The sequence below is a fragment of the Anguilla rostrata genome, chromosome 5, assembly GCF_018555375.3.
Source record: "Anguilla rostrata isolate EN2019 chromosome 5, ASM1855537v3, whole genome shotgun sequence".
In the NCBI taxonomy this organism is placed as follows: Eukaryota; Metazoa; Chordata; class Actinopteri; order Anguilliformes; family Anguillidae; genus Anguilla; species Anguilla rostrata.
Window position 1 is genome coordinate 46,676,844 of NC_057937.1, and position 19,490 is coordinate 46,696,333.

The following is a 19,490-nucleotide window of genomic DNA, read 5'->3' on the forward strand; positions in this document are numbered from 1 at the left end:
ATGTCCACTGTGCATTAGTACCTGAAAGTGCATGGAGCTGCCTCAGTTTTGCACAAAAATAAAGATTTCAAGCAAATCAAATGGCACATTTGGCTAGTGAAATATATATTGGAAATGCATAGGTGCTGACAAACGTCTGAGACAGCGCTTAATTGCCCATATCATCACAGACTCTCTCAAGAAAACCGCAGATGCTGAATGTTACAAAGTTGTTTGTCTTAAATGGAAATTAACATTACTGGCCCTATAAATGCCAGACGTTCATTCTTGGACGTGTAATCGCTATTTTTATTTTATTTACATGTTTACTTAAAATATAGAAATGAATAGGCTATCCCTCGTGAATGGGGTTGAGGTGACTCAATATCTCGCAGGACATTGCAGCTGGAGAAGTTTGATGCAGGTTGCCAAAGAAAGGAATTAGGGTTGGGAGGGTTTACAAAGTCTAAACTACAAGGATTTAGATGGAAGAAATATCTGGCAACAAATGATCCACTTGACTAGGTGAGGGTTTTCCAGGTGCATTGTATGCGAACAGGGATAGATGGGTTCGTAATCAATTTATTAGATCTGGTTTACCTTTCAAAGCTAACATTTAGATTTGATCCAATTAGATCCCAATTCTAGTCGATTATAGTTGGCTAGCGAAAAAAACCGCCCAGAAGGCACCACGGGCTGTAAGGGTTCAAAATCCTTTGTGATAGCCGAAACAACAGCGTATTCAGAGTTCAAATAAAACAATACTTGCAACTTCTGCCTTGATATGTGGTTAACAATTGAAGGAAAAGTTTGTGTCGCAATGACTGTTGCATGTGGCCTACAGTAAATGCAGTATAAATATGTTTCAGTGGTTTTCAGGATTGAGGAAGTAGGCTAACCAAGCTAGACAGTTCTTTACCCCGGTTCATCCAGATCGTCAGTCCACGAATCAAACTTGGTTGACTACGTAATTCTTGAGTCCGTTTTGTGTGTTTTTCTTTTTGGTTACGAGTACGACTGTACAGTATACTATGTCGCAGTCAGCACGCAGCACCACAAAAGAATGAGGTATGGTAAACATGTTTAGACTTTTTCGACAACTGCAGCACCGCACGTGCAAACGCATAAACTGGCAACAACATTTCCTAAATAAAACCAAAGAATTCTTACTGTAAATGAGTAGCATGTTCATGGGACGTTAACTTAGGGTACATGTAACTATAGGCTACGGCAAAGGCGGTATAAATCATGATTTTGCGTCTACTGTACGTCTGTTCGCGGTTTCTATTTGCATACAGTCAGTTACCGTTGACAGTAGTCGACCTGAGTGCTAATCACATAGGCTTGTCTTTTTAACATTGTGCGTAAAATCATGTTATTTTCAGCGGTGCGTTTAGATAGTAGGCTGCTTTGTTTCATGTTGTTTACATAATGCTTGAGGATAGAACATTGTTTCAATTACAGTTGTGATTAAAGTACTCGATCAACTAACATTGGATTTGATGAGTTTTGAGTTTGTCGGGCTTGTATAAAAATCGGTTATTAGTTTATAAATCAGTGTTTTTGCGATTTTTGGAAACCACTGAATAAAAGACATGTTTACTGTGGGTGGTAATGTCAGGATTAGTCCATGGTGTTTGTCGATTTAAGGGGACTTATTATGAACTTGCGAAAACTTGGGTTGGCTAATGAAAACTAAGGCAGTGCTACTGAGAAGGTAACATTGGCATTTTTACATTTATTCAAATGCTGCTCAAACACTTGGTCTCCCTGGCCAGCTTAAAGCTGTTTTTAGTTTGCCATGGTTGTAACCAACGATATTCCTGTCCAGGAAGAAGTGAGTAATGTCTGCCTGTTGCTTGAATTATGATTCTGGTGCAACTCTAAAGGTTCTTTTGGAACTGCACTGTTAGTGGTGGTATCTTAATACCAGCTCATCTCTAGCAGTGTGGGTCTGTGACAATTCATTGCAGTATATTGAAGCTCTCACTGATAGCAACTCTTGAGTAAGCAAAACGTATAAACTGTAGTCTCTGAAGGTCACAACAGCAGAAATGTTATGTATTTTAGATTGACGGTTTCTTTTGTATTTAAAACCACACCATTTTAAATAAGTTAGATTTGCATTTTAAAATGTTGCATTTTACCTCTGTTTTAACATTATATATGGATTTCTTGTTCAGAGGAGTTTGCATGCTCTCATGAATGATCTGGAGTTAGTGCACTTTCTCTTTTCAGCAGTGTGGGTTCTCCTCTGTGCTTTCTGGGCTGGGTTATCCAGCAGGTCTGTTAAGCTCATGCAAATGTTGTGGCTCACAAAATGTTGTTTGAAGTTATAAGATTGATTGATTGGTGACCATCTCTTTTGCAGGTTGCAGATTGACTTGGACCAACTGGCATCAATCACAAAGCATACAATTTGCCCCCTTCCCTCAAGTCTGCTGTCCCACTCTCTCAGCAACGATACATTTGTAGAATAAGCTGGCATCTTTTGAATTTGTCTCACCCTTTGGATGAAGCATGTACTGGTCTGTGGGATTCAGTGAGATCAGTGGTGACAAAGAGAACAACATGGCTGAACAAGAAGGTTAGTATATGCTTTGGTCCACAACAGGAAGCCTCTTTTGGTAAATCTGGAGATTACATCTGATTGACAAGAGGAAGATTTGTTTCCATCTTATGTAATTGATGTGATAACATTTTGCCATTTATAATATAATTATAATTCAAGGGGCATATTTACAGCTTGATATTTCTGAAGCAATTCAGGTTAAGCGCCTTATTCAAGATTCCTACCTGGGAATCGAATAAGCAGGATTTGAGTTGCAAGCCCAGTTCTGTAACTCTCTCTAAGTACATTGTAACGAAATTCAGAAGAGTACAGACTAGCAAGCATGTCCTCTGACCTGTGGATCCTTTGACCTAAGACTTGGTATTGGGCCATTTCTCTTTTGACACACACTGGAAATTGTAAGTCGTGACTTATTTTTAGGTCATCCATGCAGTCTGTGGTTTCATTCCTTTTCCCTCTCAGTTGTTAATTTCACAGAAAATGCAACCACCTGCAGTTGCATTAAACACAAAACATTACCCCAATAGGACAGTGAAACAGAACATGCTTTTTGATTGACGTAATTGCCTATTTTAGAACCTGTGGGTTTCAGATATTAGCAGAAAGATCAGAAATGCATCTGTGCTTCAAGAGTGGGGGGTTAAAAATAGCAGAAAGAACTGAAACATCAGATGTGTAAGGCGCTGTACATTTCTGCATTTAATCAGTATGACTGGTGTTGGTGTGTCTGCATAGAGGGCTGTGGGGGAGTTTGACACTTCAAGACGGGGTGCTGGACGCATTGTAGCAGAATTCAGCTGCCAGCCTCGCAGTGCTGATCAGTGCGTCCTGGGGCTTCTGAGTGCTTCACTTGGGAAAGGGGCTCGCCACAGTCACAAGTTCAGGCTGAGCTTTGCGGCCTAGGCATTGCTGGTTCTTGTCTGCGCTGTGATTAGCTGAATATAACCACCAGCAGTGGCACACAATTGGCTTCGTCCTGCAGGGAAACGGATGTGCTAAAACTGGGGCCCTTGTGTTACGACTGCAGTTGCACCCTCTAGCTGCTCACCAGGCACCCGTCGTCCTCAGTGATGGATGCACCTCCCCTCCAGTTGGCCCTAGCTCTCCTGTAATAAACTGCTTAGATTGTAGTGTTGAAAATGAATCCAAATGACTGGTATGTGATTGAATCAGAGGAAAACCCATACATGAGACATGGATGTGGGTGTAAATTCAACTGTACAACAGTTTATGCTCAATTCATTGGCCTGGTGTCAGCCCTTAGCAACAGCCCTTGTTGGTATAGAGAACAAGTGACACGCACATGATTACGCACCAAGCCATCATCAGTGAAAATATTTAGAAACTTTTGAGCCTATTGTTGAGTGCAGATGCCAACCATATGAATCTTATTTATTATTATTAGTCAGTGCAGCTGCACCTGCAACTTCTAGGCACAGTGAATATGAAAATGAATTCTGGGCCTTAGGAAACTTCAACGGGTCTCTAGCATGGCCTAGAGATAAGACACAGAGAGCAAGAACTTGGAGGATGGGGTTAGATATTTGAGGTGTGAATTTGTGTGTGTGTGTATGTCAACAGGGGTGGCCTGGGAAACCCCACGCTGGTATTTCTCATAGGATTTTGTGCCTTAAAAAATTGGTGAATACACCTATGGGCACTATGTTGGAGATTCTGGGTTCGGCCATACCAGAAGAAAGTGGAAGCCAGAGTGTCACTGCTGGCTTTGTGACATAGTTAAATTGTTGCCTGATCTAGCCTCTCTACATAGTAGCTCACAAACATTTCCATAATAGCCAAAGCTGTCCCTCCCAAAAAGATCTGAAAATCCTTAAAATTTAATGTCATCATAATGCTCACTAGGAGAGAAGGTTAATTTACCTATAACCTTAAAACATGTGTTGTATTGTAGATTGACTTGAACCCATAATAATGCATAAAAAGGAAGAAATCAGTACTCCTTGGATCCTCACTAATCCTCATTAATTAAGTATGCATGAGCCAGGAGAAGAGGGGGTGTCCTGTCCACAGCATTTCGACTGGATAAAATATGTGCCTTTCTTTTTGTAAGTAGAGTGAGGTTGGAAGTTGGTATTTGAGTCTTGCATCTCGGCCTGGTGCTCTACATTTCATCCCTGGTCTTTTTGGCATATTCTGCTGTCTGTTGGTTTTTGAACTATGGTCTAGGCTCTAGGCTGTTACATGATGTTATGTACCAGGACGTGACCAGGCACATTCTTGGGATTATCTTGGGAGAGACGAGCTGTGGTTTGGTATATTCTTTCATTTATTTCTTTTGTGACTGTAACTTGTCTATGCCTATAACCTTAATTGTTTTTTTTACGGTAGTCAGCCTTTGCCTTTAGATTAGACGTTGCATACTTGTAACTAATAAATCTCTCTCAGTTTGGTCTGCCTATTGACAAATTCAGCAATTTAATGGATAACTTATATCTTCAGTAATAATTAACAATTGAAATCAAATACATTTATTAAACATGTTGGATAAGTGAGGGGTTTTAACTGTTGATGCACTAGTGTTTGGTATTCAGAGTGCAAAACATTAAAAGAGAGTTTTAGCTTTTAAAACTGCTGAATTTAGAAATGTAACATATTTTACTTAATCCTCACTTCCCCAATATGCAGTACGCTCATATTCATACGTAAATGAACAATACCTCAATGATAATTAACAATACGTTATTAATTGCTAGTGTGGCACAGATAATGTGCTTTATGCTGTAACGACCTTGTTGCTTGCATTGTTTTTGTTTATTATTGTAGTGACAGGAGTTGGCCAGTGTGTGGGGGTTCCCTTTTTCTAATTCAGAGCACCTGGGGGAAACCCTATAATAAGAAAGCAGCAGGTCTTTCTGGGCCCTCTTCCTGGTATTCCTCCTGCTCCCGGCCGAGCAGTATATCATTTCAAATGTCTGCACATTTCACTAAGTACTTTCCGTAAGCTGTTGTAAAACAGAGTATGTGTGCAAATCACAGCGATCCGTCAGAGTGTGAGACAGCATGGGCTGGAGACGGCGTTGCACGGAGAGTGCTAGTCCCATCACATTGGCTGAAGCAGCTCTGTGATGTGGTGTGAAGCAGCTCTGTGCTACTGCTCTGGCCAGGACAGAAAGAGACCACTGTACTAATAACGTAGAATGGAGCTTAAGCCATCTGGAGCTGTACAAGTGAAATCAGCCGCTGAGGTCACCCCTCAGGCAACTGGTCCCCCACCTCCCCCTCCCGTATTCTCCTCTGTAATACTTCACTGAGAGCAGGGAGGGTTGGATTTCAGAGTAATGGGTAGCGGGGCAGTGGAGACCAGCCCTGTCGTCAGGATGAGGACAGGAGGAAAGCTCGTCTTATAAACAAAGGAGCATCTCTCTCTCTCTCTCTGTCTCTCTCTCTCTTTCTCTCTCTCTCTCTCTCTCTCTCTCTCTCTGTCTCTCTCTCTCTCTCTCTCTCTCTCTCTCTCTCTCTCTCTCTCTCTCTCTCCCTCCCTCCCCCCTCTCTCTGTCTCTCTCTCTCCTTCTCCATCTCCCTCTTCCCTTGTTCTCACCGGAATCAGACCCTGGACTGCAGGCTGCAGTCTCCTTGAAAGATGGCGGTGTAAGCATAGTAGAAACTGTTATTGCTCAGATAATATAGGATGAGGATGTTGTCACAGGGTTCTCTGGATGCAGAGAAGAACGTGGGTTTCACACACGCAGTATGACCAGGTATGTCTGAAATCCAGCTGCTGGCTGCCCATCGTACCCATGGTTCTCCTTGGATAGTCTGATTATTACACAGCTTATGTTATTCTTTCTAGTATACTTTACGCTTTCTGTTGATAGTGTAATTCTGTATTTGGTCACATTGGCTGGTTAGGTTCTTGGCATGTTTTTTATGTATCGGTTAACTTTTTTATTATGTAATGGGCTTGTGGTTGAGGCTTATGTGTCTTAAGTACTTTCCACAGTAACTTGTGAAAGATTGCGTTTGCATTGCTTACCCTGATATTACTGTTTTGTGTTTTATGTTTTTATATCTGTTTTTGGGTTGATTAGTGTTAATTTATTTATTGAGGGGATTATAAGTGTTTGCATCGTGCTTTAGTCAGGAACAGTGTGTGCCATTATGGGAAGAGAAAGGCCTCCCTTGGCTCCTGCTTACCTTGTTAATTCTGATTTCATTATGGAGTCTGCCTTCCCCCTCCCTGATTGTCAACTTTGATTCTGTCACCAGGTTACAGTCCCTACTGTTTTATATTGTCAGCCTTTTAAGTATGCTACAGGGCACAAGGTTATTTGAGAAGAGAAGAGTAAATTTGCATTACAGAATTGAACTTAAAATAGCTCAGTGAATTGTGCCAAATAGTCTCAGTTTTTTCTGATTTAATCAGAAGGGTCATTTACACATTGTCACTGCCTTTTGATGGAGGCTTTTTGTCGAGAGACTAGTGGTTCTTTCAGTTTAACAACACTCCTTTGAGAACTAAGATAATAGCCTTGCCAGTGTGAGCAGTCCAAACTGCAGCTACATCAGACATGGGCCAATGTGTACTCATCATTTTGGCGTGGCTTTTTTTTGTGTGCTTAAAACACTTGGTAGTGTATAAGAGCTTATATTTATATGATAACATTACAGTATCCATTGTTACTGCGTGACACATTATTATAACTTTGTCCCTATTATTATTTGAAGAACAAGCAAAGTACCAAATGAGACTGACACTGAAATTACTGAAATGAGACTTCAGAAATGAAGTGCGTATTCACAGAATCTGAAGGCTAAGAACACTCCAAATAAAATATTAGTGAACTGTGTGATTCAGTTAAAAGCCTGTAAATTGTATCCTAAGATGTTGAAAGGATTGTTGATTAAACATGGACCTGAATAGGCCTGGTTATATTTTGAATAAAGCTACTCGGGGTTGACATCTTGAGTTTTACAGTACTTGATTCCTTTCTGCATTAAGCAGATAGTATCTGTTGTCAATGCTGAGAGAAGTGATAGTGTCTTATTTTGCTGAAATGCAGTTTATTTCACCAGACATCCTAGATATAACTGTGCTGACCTGGTAGAATAGCTGATTGTGTGCTTTTTGTTCCCAAATTGAACTTTCTATCCCCAATTTCCTCTTTACTTTTATTTGTGCGCACCACTTTGATTATTGCATATTTCTAGTGGCAACATATAGGCTAAGTTGATGGCTTTCTGTTCTTTTTTTTTTTCCAACTCATAGCCAGTTCCTCTCTTATTTCTGAATAATATGCCTATTGGCTGTAGCAGTGTATGATAAAATCTATAGATTTCAATGGTTACACCTTATCCAAGCACCAAATCTGATGTATTATACATATACTTTATTAAATAACTGAAGCGTCAGTGAAAGTTGTATAGGAGTAGACGTTTTGAAGTTATTTGCTAAAATTCATTCCCTCTGTTGTGTTTAGCCAGTGTGCTGTAGACATTTTGTGCTTTAAGCAACTTTGTTGTGAGAAGTGTTCTCTGAAAAAAATGCAATACAAATGTCTCGTGGATATTGGAAGGCAGTGATTTTAAACAATCTGACTCTCTTTGCTGTAACAGGGGTGAAAATATAGGATGGCTAAGTGGTCCTGTTGAATAGTTAATCACTCAGACTTCACCCCCACTCCGGCTTCGGCTTTGATGGACAGATGGGAAATGGGAGGAGTCTGCAGGCCTTGGCAAGATCTGTGGCTCTTTGTGGTCTCTAGCATGCCCTTGAAGGTCTCTGTTCCTGGCTCAGCAGTGTCAGGGCCATATTGATGCAAGCCATCCCGGTCTAATGGTTTCAGTCCCTGAGGATTTCTCAGATAGCTCATCTGACTCAGATATTTAATTATTCATATCAGCCCTGATATTAAGCCATAGAGCATGGGGAATATGAGGTCCCTCCACCCCCAAAATGTGTCTGTCTCTACCCTTTTGAAGAAGCATCAGAACTGCATCAATGACAATTGGATTATCCTGCGGATAAGTCATTAACTGAAGAACAAAGGGACTGTTGTTTCATTACGGTGTACATCCTGTATTGTAAGGAATGAAGTCCAGCATGTAGTACTGCCCAATTCGCCGGCCCGCCCTTGTGGGAGGCTTGCTGTAATGTGGGTGGCACTGTATGCTGATGTGTCTCCATGATCTTAGTCATTATGTTCTAGACTGTAAGTTATTGTGTCAACATTGTGGGCTTTATTCCTTTCAGGTTCTCATGTCGCCTTGGCTAATTTACCTGTATGTGAATTTGCGCACAGACACTCATGCATGCCATTTTGCTTAAAATGGACTGGATGCAAATTTGTGCATTTCATTATCTTGTAATTTATCTCTCAGATGTGAACAAAGAGCCCTTGTGACTACACTGCTATTGCAGCGTATTTACATTAGGTGTGATTCAGCTCCACCTCAACATTGATGTGGTGTTTTTCCACTTCGCTTTGCTGTAACAGTGCTTTACTGCATTTACCTAAGCCCTTTCTGGAACTGGTTTCTCCCAGTTCACTTTCTGAAAGGATTGTCCTGCAAATGACTAACGCTGTCCCAGTAGAAATTTGTGAATCTTTTTTTGTAAAGTTTTTTTGAAGTTTTTCCATACAACAAGGAGTTAATTTGTTTGCCAATGCTTCATATAAATAAACAGCTCACTAGAGATCATGTTAGGGAAATTAATGACATTGAGGCTCCTAGCATGCTACGTACGTCATTTTTCTAATTATGATTTATTCATGCAGTCAGATATGAACTAATTTTAAATGAAGAAATAATTGGGGAAGCTGCAGTCCAACAGAAATTACGTGGGATTTCATTCCTGGGGTATATTTAAACACCCTTGGAAAGTATATAAAAGAGTGCAAATGTAGCATGATCATTTAACCTGCAGTGCATCTATGTTTCAACAGACTTTAATGCCAGCTTACACAGTATAGAATGGTTTGCTTGAAGGACAGCTGACCTCTGATGAAGCTGTAATATGTGAGGCGAGGTACACTATAGGAATGAAATAAAAATGAAAATGACCATTATTGTCCATCTCGTCCAACATGGCATGATGTGAGCACGATTACATGTGGCCGGTGGAGACAGAACATGACTTTGTGTAAACTGCATATAATAAGTCAACCGATGCTACAGAAGAGTGTTTGTGGAGTCGTGGACCTGTTTTCATACGCGGCATGCATGTGCATTTCTGATTTGTGTGATACGTGATCATAGTGACACACTGTACAATACACGTGAACTCATTTCAGACTGTCAGTTTGAAGACAGTTTGTCACAATATCCCTTTGCTTTAGAGTAGAGAGACTGCATCAGCTTTCTTCAATGTTCTCTGTGTGTGCATTCCAATCACCTGTATTATGAAGTCAGCCGTTTGTAATGGACACAGCTGTAGTATTACCTTAATGTTCTGCTTATGAAGCATCAGTTCTACAAACGTAATCCTCAGGACTCTCCAGAGGTCCTCTCCCCTAAAGAAGGTTAGCAGACTGAATCCCCGTGCGCTGGCCACGGCTGGCCCTGAAGGGGAGAGGAAACTGCAGTTCACAATTAACCTGACTGCGCATCTTGCGCGAGGAGTCAGTCCTCCGGGAGATCTGCGCCGTATGCATTCTTCATAACCGTGACCTATTTTCGGAGCTCTCTGCCAGTCTGCGGGGCTGCTGCCTCTTTCCGAGCTCGCCGCTCTTCGCCCGCGCTGATGGACGGCATCACCCGGGTGTCCTCTGCCCTGTTACAGGCACCCCCGACATGGGAGGCAAGCAGTCGGTCCTGGGGAACGGCGCCTTCGGCAAGTCGCCCACCCTGGAGAACATCCAGGCCGCCTACAGGGACGGGGAGAGCGGGAAGGCTCAGGAGCTGATCAGGATCTCCTGCGGGGAGAGCGGAGGAGCCCGGCTGGGAAGGGTAAGAGAGGGGCTCCCATTCTGAGGGGATTCGGCAAAGAGGGTGGGGGATGTGGGCAGGCCATCATCATCATCATTATCATCTCTATTATCATCATTATCATTAACTACAGTATCCCTTCTTAAGGCTCACTCGCGTGCCTTTTGTCCCTCAGTCCCCCCTGTATATGAAAGGGCTGTAGCACTTCCACCTTCAGTCTCGTCTTCAGCCACCGCTGCGTGAGCTCACCGTTTTCAGTGCGGTACGAAGACCCAGAAATCCCACCGCTTTACCCGAGTGGGGAAGGATCAGTCTCTGCATTACAATGGCTTTAACATATTCTGGAGCCAGATAGATGCTGAGAAACACAGTGTGGGAAGCAAAGTTGGCCTCATTCTGAAATCCCTCCACCATGTTCTGAAGGGGAAGATGAACGCTCCGAGCCTCACGGCTGCCTGTCGGAAATAGGAGAGTGTGATGCAGTGAGTGCCGCTGCAGAGCCACATCCACGGTGAGGTCCGTGCACACGCAGTGACTCGATCGGCCCGCAGCTGTGCCCCAGCCACACAGCCAGACAGGCCCGTGAAGCTAACAGACGCATTAGCAATGCCTGATGGAGTGTGTCTGAGCATGTTGTTGTTTATGGTTTAATATGGACTTTTGCCTGTCTTAAAAGTTTATACCCAAATTGCATGTGAATCTGGGCTGCTTGAAGCACACTATCTTTTCGCTAAGATTCTGGAGACAGTTAATGCCAGCATCAGAGAATGGATTGTGTGGCATTACATAATTAGTTGTCCTCATTACCGGCTGAATGATGATTGCAGTCGAAAATAAATCACTCAGGAACTCCCCTGACAGAACAAAGAACTTCTAAGTGTGCAATCTTCAAGGACATTAATTTATGTAGACTGCTGCTAACAGTGTGTACACAATTATGGTGATAAAATTGCTCAGTCTGGTTAAGAAACACCCATTAAAATGACAAAACTAATAAATCGTACTTGTGCTGAATTGGATGGAGGAATTTTGCATTCTGCAAGTCTCCAAAGAGCAGTAAGTGGCTTAAAAAGTAGGGCAAAGGGCATCAGCAGCTTGGATTATCTCTACCTTTGCACTTGTAAGCCTTGTAATGTGGATACAGATGATGTTGTAAGGCGTAATGTTTTTTTTTTTTTTGTTTGTTTTTGTCGGCCACCAGTAAGTGCCTATTCCAGAGATTAGAGGAAGTGATTTTAAGATGTGCATTGCGATTATGCCTCCTACACCATGTGGCAGTTAAACTAGTGTGAGCGATACTTGACCAGCTTTTTTTGTATTAGGACCCTTGAGTTTGAAATTGAAAGTATCGTCCTGCAGCGATTACAGCATTATCTGCTGTAAAATGCTCTTATCACTGTATTGCACAAGAAGTAGGCTCTGCAGACTTGCCCGGATTAGTGACTCAAGTGTGGGTTATCTCCCCTGAGATATTTGAGTAGAGCAGTACGCATCTGATAGCGATGACGTGTCTGTGTGTGACAGGCTGTAAAATGTCAGTTTACGAGTGACAGAATGAAAGAGGAAGTGGTCGCTGGCATTAAAGGATATGTACCACTGAACAGAACTGCTTTGTCAATGAGTTGATTTTCTTGTTTTCTTCCATTTAAAATAAACTAGCACATTTTTCAGGAAAGCTTTTCCAGAAAAATGTAATTATTTTGAGTGAATCGTTTAAAACAGGCTGGTGTGTGGTAATAATTGATAAAAATAATGATAATAATTTGAACAATAAAGATCCGGTTGAATTAAGCTGTGAGGCCAATATTCTGACATATGTAATACTGCCACCTACTGCACTTTTAGTTATATGTGTTGCATTTTATGCACAAATATCTTGTATTGCTGATATTTCCCTCTTGTGTGAGATGGAGCACCTGGATTGAAGCGTATGGCATTGTAACCCAATCCCATAATACAAACAGGGTTAAAGGTAGTTTGTGGATATGAGATTTAGTTTGGTTTTGACTGCTCTGGTGGTCGTACTGCAGGTGTGACTGCTGCTGACTGTGGCTAAATGCTGCTTTTCCCTCTCTGCTTCCTGCTCTTCGCTGTCTGTTTTCTGCTTTTTCCTCTCTGCTTCCTGCTCTTCGCTGTCTGTTTTCTGCTTTTTCCTCTCTGCTTCCTGCTCTTCCCTCTCTGCTTCCTGCTGTTCTCTCTCTGCTTCCCGCCTCTGGCCCAGCTTGAGCTCCTGTGTGCGGCGGCTCAGCACGGAGACCTGGAAAGCGTGCGGTACCTGGTGCGGGAGGAGCGGGCACCCGTCCCGCGGGAGCCCAGCGAGGACAACCCCGCCATCCTGGCCGCTCACTTCGGACACCCCCAGGTGGTGAAAGAGCTGCTGGACACCATGCCGGGTGAGCGCAGAGGGGAGGAGGGGTTTGGAGGTGGTTCCGGGGCGGACGGGGGTGGCGGTACGCGGCGCAGGCCGAGGTGGAGACTGAGGCGTGACGCTCTCTCTTCTCCCCTCACGCAGCCCCCAGCGTCCCGCGCGACCTGCTGAACTGGATGCTGGCCACGGCCTGCCAGCGGGGCCACCTGGAGGTGGTGAAGCTGCTGGTCCAGGGCTACAGTGCCGACGCGGAGGACTGCGCCATCCGCAACGACGACTTCGCCGTCATCACCGGGCTGCCCCTGTACGCAGCCGCGCAGGCCGGTGGGTGTCGGGGGAGGGGCGCAATACCGTCGCAATGGACAGGAGAGCGAGTCGTGGGTTATCTGTGTTGGATTTATAAATGGAGGCGCCAGTGCATTCTCCTCTCAGCTGTTTAATGCTTCCTTGTCACTCATCTCCTATCTACATGTTAATGTTTTGATGTCTACTGGTGGATTAATGTCTAGCTTTAGTCTTAACTGGTCAATATATATGATCTCTTCTTTTCATGCATCAATTATTAACAGCCATAAATGTAGGTTCTTTGTATGAGGATGTATTTTGAACCCAGCATTAAAAGCATAGCTACTCTAAGAATATTCTTGTGAATATTTGTTGGACACAAGGCTTTGATATACTGTTCTGTAGTTCCATTAACTCTTGTTCTTTGACATAAAAATAGCTTACAGGTTTTGTTGGATGAGGAATCAGAAGTGAAAAAGCCTGGTCACACGTGTGACTGTAGGGCAGCCAATGATATCCACCCACCTATGTGGGGGTTGGTATTTCACTGTGGCACTTTCCCAGCTGTGGCCCCTTCTCTGTCTATTACCGTCTCTGCATTCTACCTGTCCGAATAGAACAGACATTAGCAAAGGAGTGTAGACTTTAAGACAGAGATTTTCTCACCAATGTGTATCACACAAATGTTTTTGGTAATCAAATTCATGACTAAACCAATTCCTCTTTTTGGAACCCTAGCACAAAGAGTTGTACTTCCTGTTCTGGGGGATTTTCTGAAAGCTGTGTTTGCTTTCCTTCCCAGGGAACGAGGAGATCTCTTGCTTTCTGCTGCAGAATGGAGCCGGCTTCTCGTCCTACACCCTGATGGACCATCCTGCCTTCTCCAGGCAACTGCTCAGGACTCAGTTTATGGAGGAAAGCGAGGCAGAGGACAGCGGGGAAGTGGAGGACGTGAGTACTCCCCCAAATATCCTTTCTGACATCACTTCCTTGTTTCTTTAGTGTTCTGGTCTTCAATTTTTCTTATATTCTTCTCAAGTATCCTAGCTGGGTGTTTTTCCTGAAACGTACGTGGCTTGGATCTTGCAATACCTAACCCTCTTTGTGCTATTACTGCACTCTTTGTGCCCCTCATGAAGTTCAATGTACAGTTTATGTAATGAGTGTTTTAGGGGAATTTCTGCACAATGTAAAGTTTTTGATCTGCCTCATCCTGGCCATTTCCTTCCATTGTCTATAACAGGGGTGGGCAGTTCTGGTGTGTACACAGGTTTTTATTTCCACCAATTACCCTGGCTAAATGAGCCAACTGGCTGTATGCACCAACACTGGCTCACTCGTAGGTCAGATCACAGAAAAACGTTTTAAATAGTGACGCAAGAACGGTCTTCATCTGTCATTCGTGTGCTTATCGAGAAATGTAGCTAATCTCAATCTCAAATGGCGTAAATGTTAGGGCTAATTAAATCATTAAGACCAGAAGGCATGAAATCCAGGACAGGGTATGGCCCTTCCTTGTCCGCCTCTGGTCTATAAAGATCAGTAAATTGAATTTTGTCGTCATGTTGCTCTAAGGGCAGTGTGTTTTTTTCAGCTTTGGAGTTTGGATTTTTCTATGGTGCTTTCTCATAGCATCAAACACGAGGGGAAAATGTCTTCAAGCAAAACTAACAACAGTCCTTCCTAGTTGGTAGCAATGATGAAGCATACAGTGCTACACGTGATGGTGGTCCGCGCAGCACAGGTTTGACTCTGGCTCTGGCTGTCTGCAGGCTCTCTTTGTGCGCTGGTCAGGGCTGAAGCTACCATGGCTGGAGCTGGACTGGTTCATCGACCTCTCATCCCGCATCACGCACCTGGACCTGTCTTCCAACGGCCTTTCGGCCCTCCCTTCGGTGGTCCCCTGGGGCCTCATCAACCTCCACAGGCTGGACTTCTCCAACAACCAGCTGAAAGAGCTGCCCACTGCCCGCTCTTCCCAGGAGATCATCTGCACCCAGTGAGTTACGGCGCTGTGCTCTTTTTCAAACTGTAGGGATCCTCTGCTCTGGCTCTGTACAGACACAGGGTCTACTGCTTTTTGTTTTCAGCTTAAAATCAGCAAGCATTTCAGACCATTACATTACAGTCACTCAGCAGACACTCTTATTCAGAGCTAAGTACAAAGGTGGAAAACTCTGGGTTTTAGTCTAATTAGTCTAGACCCTGGGTTTTCAACAGGGGGTCTCTGGACCCCTGAGGGTCCTTGAAGATACTGCAGAGGGTACTTGGCCAGACTTTATATCTGCTGGCTATATATAGATTTTGGGAAAAATTTGAAAATGTGAAACCTTTTTAATTTATGATGGCAGTCCCCTGGATGCCATTGAGCCTGGGTGAGGTTTGAAAACCCCTGATCTAGTCCAAAGATCAAAGAAACCAGGTGAGGCAAGTTAACTGCAGAATGAACCCTTTGTCCTAAACGGCTCATAGCAATACTTGATTCATAATATCTGGGTGCTCAATGATGCCTCAATCATGGATTTGTCAGCCGCCGCATGCATTACCAGTTTATGCCCTTATTAATCGGTGGAGAGCTCTGTAATCCTCCCTGTGTGTAACCTGATGTCTTTGTGTCCCTCCTGAAGGTTGCGTGAAGTTAACCTCTCTCAGAACGAGCTGGCCTGCCTTCCCTCTGGCCTGCTGCACCTGACCCGTATTAAGAAGCTTACTGCAGCCAAGAACCAGCTCAAAGCACTGTTCGACATCCCAAACGGTATACTTTCTTGCAACGTCAATGAACAGTCAATGACAGAATCCAAAAACAGATTTGAAGTTCCCAATAGAAGCTTGTGTTGTACAAGGATCCCCCTCAGTCTCAATACTGATACAGCACATATTGAGAGAGTTGCATAGGCAAAACAGATCTGCTGAAAAGAACATGTATTCACTGAAAGTTTTATTGTAGCCAAGACTATGGATGCCATTGTTTTCTATAAGGAGATTTAGTACAAGGTACAATGATTTTTATTTAATAGAGTGGGATTACTGATTTTGTCTGTGGATGTTGGGATAACTTCCTTTAATTCTGGTGTTGTACTGTAATAATAATATTTGTAGGGCACTTTCAGGCTACTGGTTTTAGATGCTTTGCAATCATACATTAAATCATAATAAAGCAATAGACATAATACACAAAAGACAGGGGATCACAGGTGAGGGTCAATCCCCTACTGTGACACCTGCTGAGCTGTGATACTGTCTCTGTCTGGTATCTATCTGCTTTCTGTCTGTCTAAATAAAGCAAAAAATACAAAAAGAGGGAGGAAAAAATGTTAATTTGGTGAACAATGCAGATAATTAAAAAAATAAGTTGTCATATAAGGAAACATAAAATTAGAAGACGTGGCTTTAATTTGGAGACGGTCTGTGCAGCCCTGACGTGCTCAGGCAGAGCATTCGGTATGCAAATTCACCCTGTTGCATTCAGTCTGGCGTTCGGGGCACACAGTGGGCATTGAGCAGAGGCTCTGAGCCTTCTGCTGGGGGCATATGAGGTCAGAAACTCCGAAATATATTCAGGGCCCGCGCTGTTTAATGGCCTGTATGTCAGTGAAAGAATTCTGAACTGAACGAGCTCTGGATTCCTCTGGAAGCCAGGGGAGGAATGCTGTAACTGGGATGATATGGGCACTTGCATTCATGATTGTTGAAACTCTGGCAGCTCAGCTTTTAAATCAGCTGAAGACGGGACAGAGCTTGTGCATTTAGACAAAGAGAAATGGGCATGGCAGTAGTAGGCTCGATGAGATAAAAGTATGAATCACCATTTCCATCAGTTTTTGAAAGATTTTATTGTATAAGATTCGTCAGCTTTTATATTATTTTATCTTGACTGTGTTTCTTAGCTGATAATAACAGGTCTGTGATGTTTCATTTGTATGTCTGAAAGTTTACATTTGAATCATAATGACTCACCTCTCAGATTTTAAATTGTCACACAGTGGCAGTGAAAGTATAAGAGATTGCAGCATGTAAACAGGAAACAAAATTGGCTGTAAAATTGATGCCAGAGGAAATCCACTGGAGGGCACTACAGCGGACAAACACCAATTTTAACAGATAATTTTCTGTATGAGGTGGGAAGAAAAAAACTGCTTAAATGCTAAGAAACATTATTATTTAGCAAAAGCTCTTATCCAGAGGGACGGATTACATTTTTTTGTATAGAATCCCTTTATTCAGTCAGATATTTTTACTGAAGCAATTGAGTTTAAGTACAGTTAGAGGTACATCAATGTTAAGTGTACAACAGTAGCACCATGACTGGGAATTAAAACCACAACCCTTAAGGCTTTAAGCCCAGTTCTCTAATCTTTATACCACACTGCCACTCCATTATAGTGAGTCCTTCATGTGTAATGTGAGATCTGAGTTTCTCAGTCTAAATAGATTGGTCAGTGGCAACACTGAGCTAATAAAATGGGAATTTATTATTTATTTGAGTCTGTATTTAGAATAAGGTTGTTTGTGACTCATAAAAAATCTGTCTGTGCAATTATTTTGGTGGAAATTCAGTTCAGAAACTGTGTTCAACTTAGGACTGTGGTTAGTTGCCTAGAAACTATTTTCTCTTGGATTTAAAAATAAAAAATATTTTGGAAACTGGCCTCTACGGTAATTACAGGCTCATTCAGATTTGGCATATACAAATGTGGCAGTGAAGCAGCGAAATCACAGCCACTGTATAATATCTTTCCTTGAACACTTCTGATTTTTTTGAATGAACATACTTCACACATCCTTTAAAAATCTCATTTTTAAATGTTGGATACTGCTATGACCCATTCTGCTGTGATGTAGTGACAGCATTCTCAGAGTTTAGGAAATTTTTCCTACTGTGAAAAAAGGTCCATATCCATATTTGATTCAGTTCAGTGCAACTGAAAAAATATGTTCTCGGTTTGTCTATTTTTATGACTTTATTTTTTATTTTCATGGTGGTGGTTATACTCTTCCTTTCCCAGGGACCAACTGGATTGGCCTCCGTAAACTGGAGGAGCTGGACGTCTCAGACAACCTCCTGTCGGCCCTCCCCTCCTCTGTGCTCCACTGCTTTAAGTCCCTGGTGTGCCTGAACGTGAACAGGAACAAGCTGACCGAGTTCCCTGACCCCTGGGCCTGCCCCCTGGTACGCTTATGTCACTGCAGGACCTGGGGATCGTCTGTGCATGCATGATGATGGTGCATGATGCTGATTTATGTGCTGAGACAGAATGTGTTCTCTTTCTCCGGTGAAGATTTCTGCAGTTATGGGATATTGGGAAGTCCCAGAGTGCTAAGGGATTGTATTGTAACCGGGTTTTTGCTCGATTCCTGTGTTTGTGCACTGCTGTTACAGGAGAATCTGATTTCATTTAATATCAAGAATTATGAATGCGTGATGTAAAAAATGTGTATTTCACCTGGTGTGGCCTGATGAACAACAACAAAAATATATATATATTGAGAAATGTAACTTCCCTGAAAACTTAATGTTCCAGTCCCAGTGGAATCTAATTTATTTTCAGGGTAAATGATATTAGTCTGTGTTTGTACCCCTGTAGAAGCATTGCAGAGCAGCTTCTAATGAGATCAGAAGCGTTCCCGACACGATTTCCATCTTCTGGAAGACTCCGCTGAAGGAGGTGGATTTCTCAGAGAATGCACTCAAGGAGCTGCCTGACCACATTTTTGAGCTTGAGGTGACTAAACAAATCATGAAGAGTGGATTTATTTGTTTTTAATGGATGACTGAATTGGCAAAAATTTGATCCTTCACTTCACTTAACTTCACACAAGGTGGCAGTGTTATCTTAGTGATTACTGTGCCATGCTCAGTGTTGATGAGTAATGTGCTCCTCACTTTAAATGCATACTTGGGCTTGTTTGCATTGGTTTAATGATGCTGTCTTAATCGAGTAATATTAATAAAGAACAGGGCTGGGCAGCATGTCTTTGTGAAGGGAGCGGTGAGAATGTGGAATGTTTAATTTACTTATGGAGTGCTCATTTTAATTTCCCAGTGTTTAGAACTGAACAATTTAAACATTCTGGTTAATTTGTAGTTTGACTCATCAGCCTATTAGACAAAAATAATTTCACATTGAGAGTAAATTTTATGAAACACAGTGAGGAAGTCATTATCTTATGAAGAATGAAGAGTAGGTCCTGAAAGTGATTGTGGCCCATTGCTGTAACACTGTTTCTCACAGGGCCTGGTTTCACTGAAGCTCTGTGGGAACCAGCTTTCTGCTCTACCTTTGCCTGCAAAGTGGAAATGCTCTCAGCTGAAAATGCTGGACCTTTCCAGAAACCAGCTGGGGAAGTGAGTATAAATCTTACACTCAGTGATCGGAGTGTTACATAAACTCCAAAATG

At 42.6% G+C, this 19,490-nt stretch overlaps 1 protein-coding gene across 4 annotated transcripts in view; it reads left to right on the forward strand.

Moving 5' to 3' along the window:
* The first annotated feature begins 351 nt into the window (after positions 1-351).
* The window catches only part of lrrk1 (leucine-rich repeat kinase 1), a 45,286-nt gene continuing 26,147 nt past the window's right edge, over positions 352-19,490 (forward strand). Inside the window, exons 1-12 of one of the 4 annotated variants that reach the window (XM_064336631.1) lie at positions 667-1,047; positions 2,218-2,263; positions 2,351-2,566; positions 10,293-10,459; positions 12,660-12,831; positions 12,951-13,130; positions 13,894-14,042; positions 14,864-15,090; positions 15,719-15,846; positions 18,098-18,261; positions 18,677-18,814; positions 19,325-19,437. In XM_064336631.1, the coding sequence (XP_064192701.1) occupies positions 2,500-2,566; positions 10,293-10,459; positions 12,660-12,831; positions 12,951-13,130; positions 13,894-14,042; positions 14,864-15,090; positions 15,719-15,846; positions 18,098-18,261; positions 18,677-18,814; positions 19,325-19,437 (1,505 nt within the window). In that variant the 5' untranslated portion in view covers positions 667-1,047; positions 2,218-2,263; positions 2,351-2,499. Of the gene's footprint in view, positions 505-666; positions 1,048-2,217; positions 2,264-2,350; positions 2,567-6,130; positions 6,271-10,292; positions 10,460-12,659; positions 12,832-12,950; positions 13,131-13,893; positions 14,043-14,863; positions 15,091-15,718; positions 15,847-18,097; positions 18,262-18,676; positions 18,815-19,324; positions 19,438-19,490 lie in introns of those variants that run through there. The other 3 variants (XM_064336632.1, XM_064336630.1, XM_064336633.1) reach the window with 3 other exon arrangements.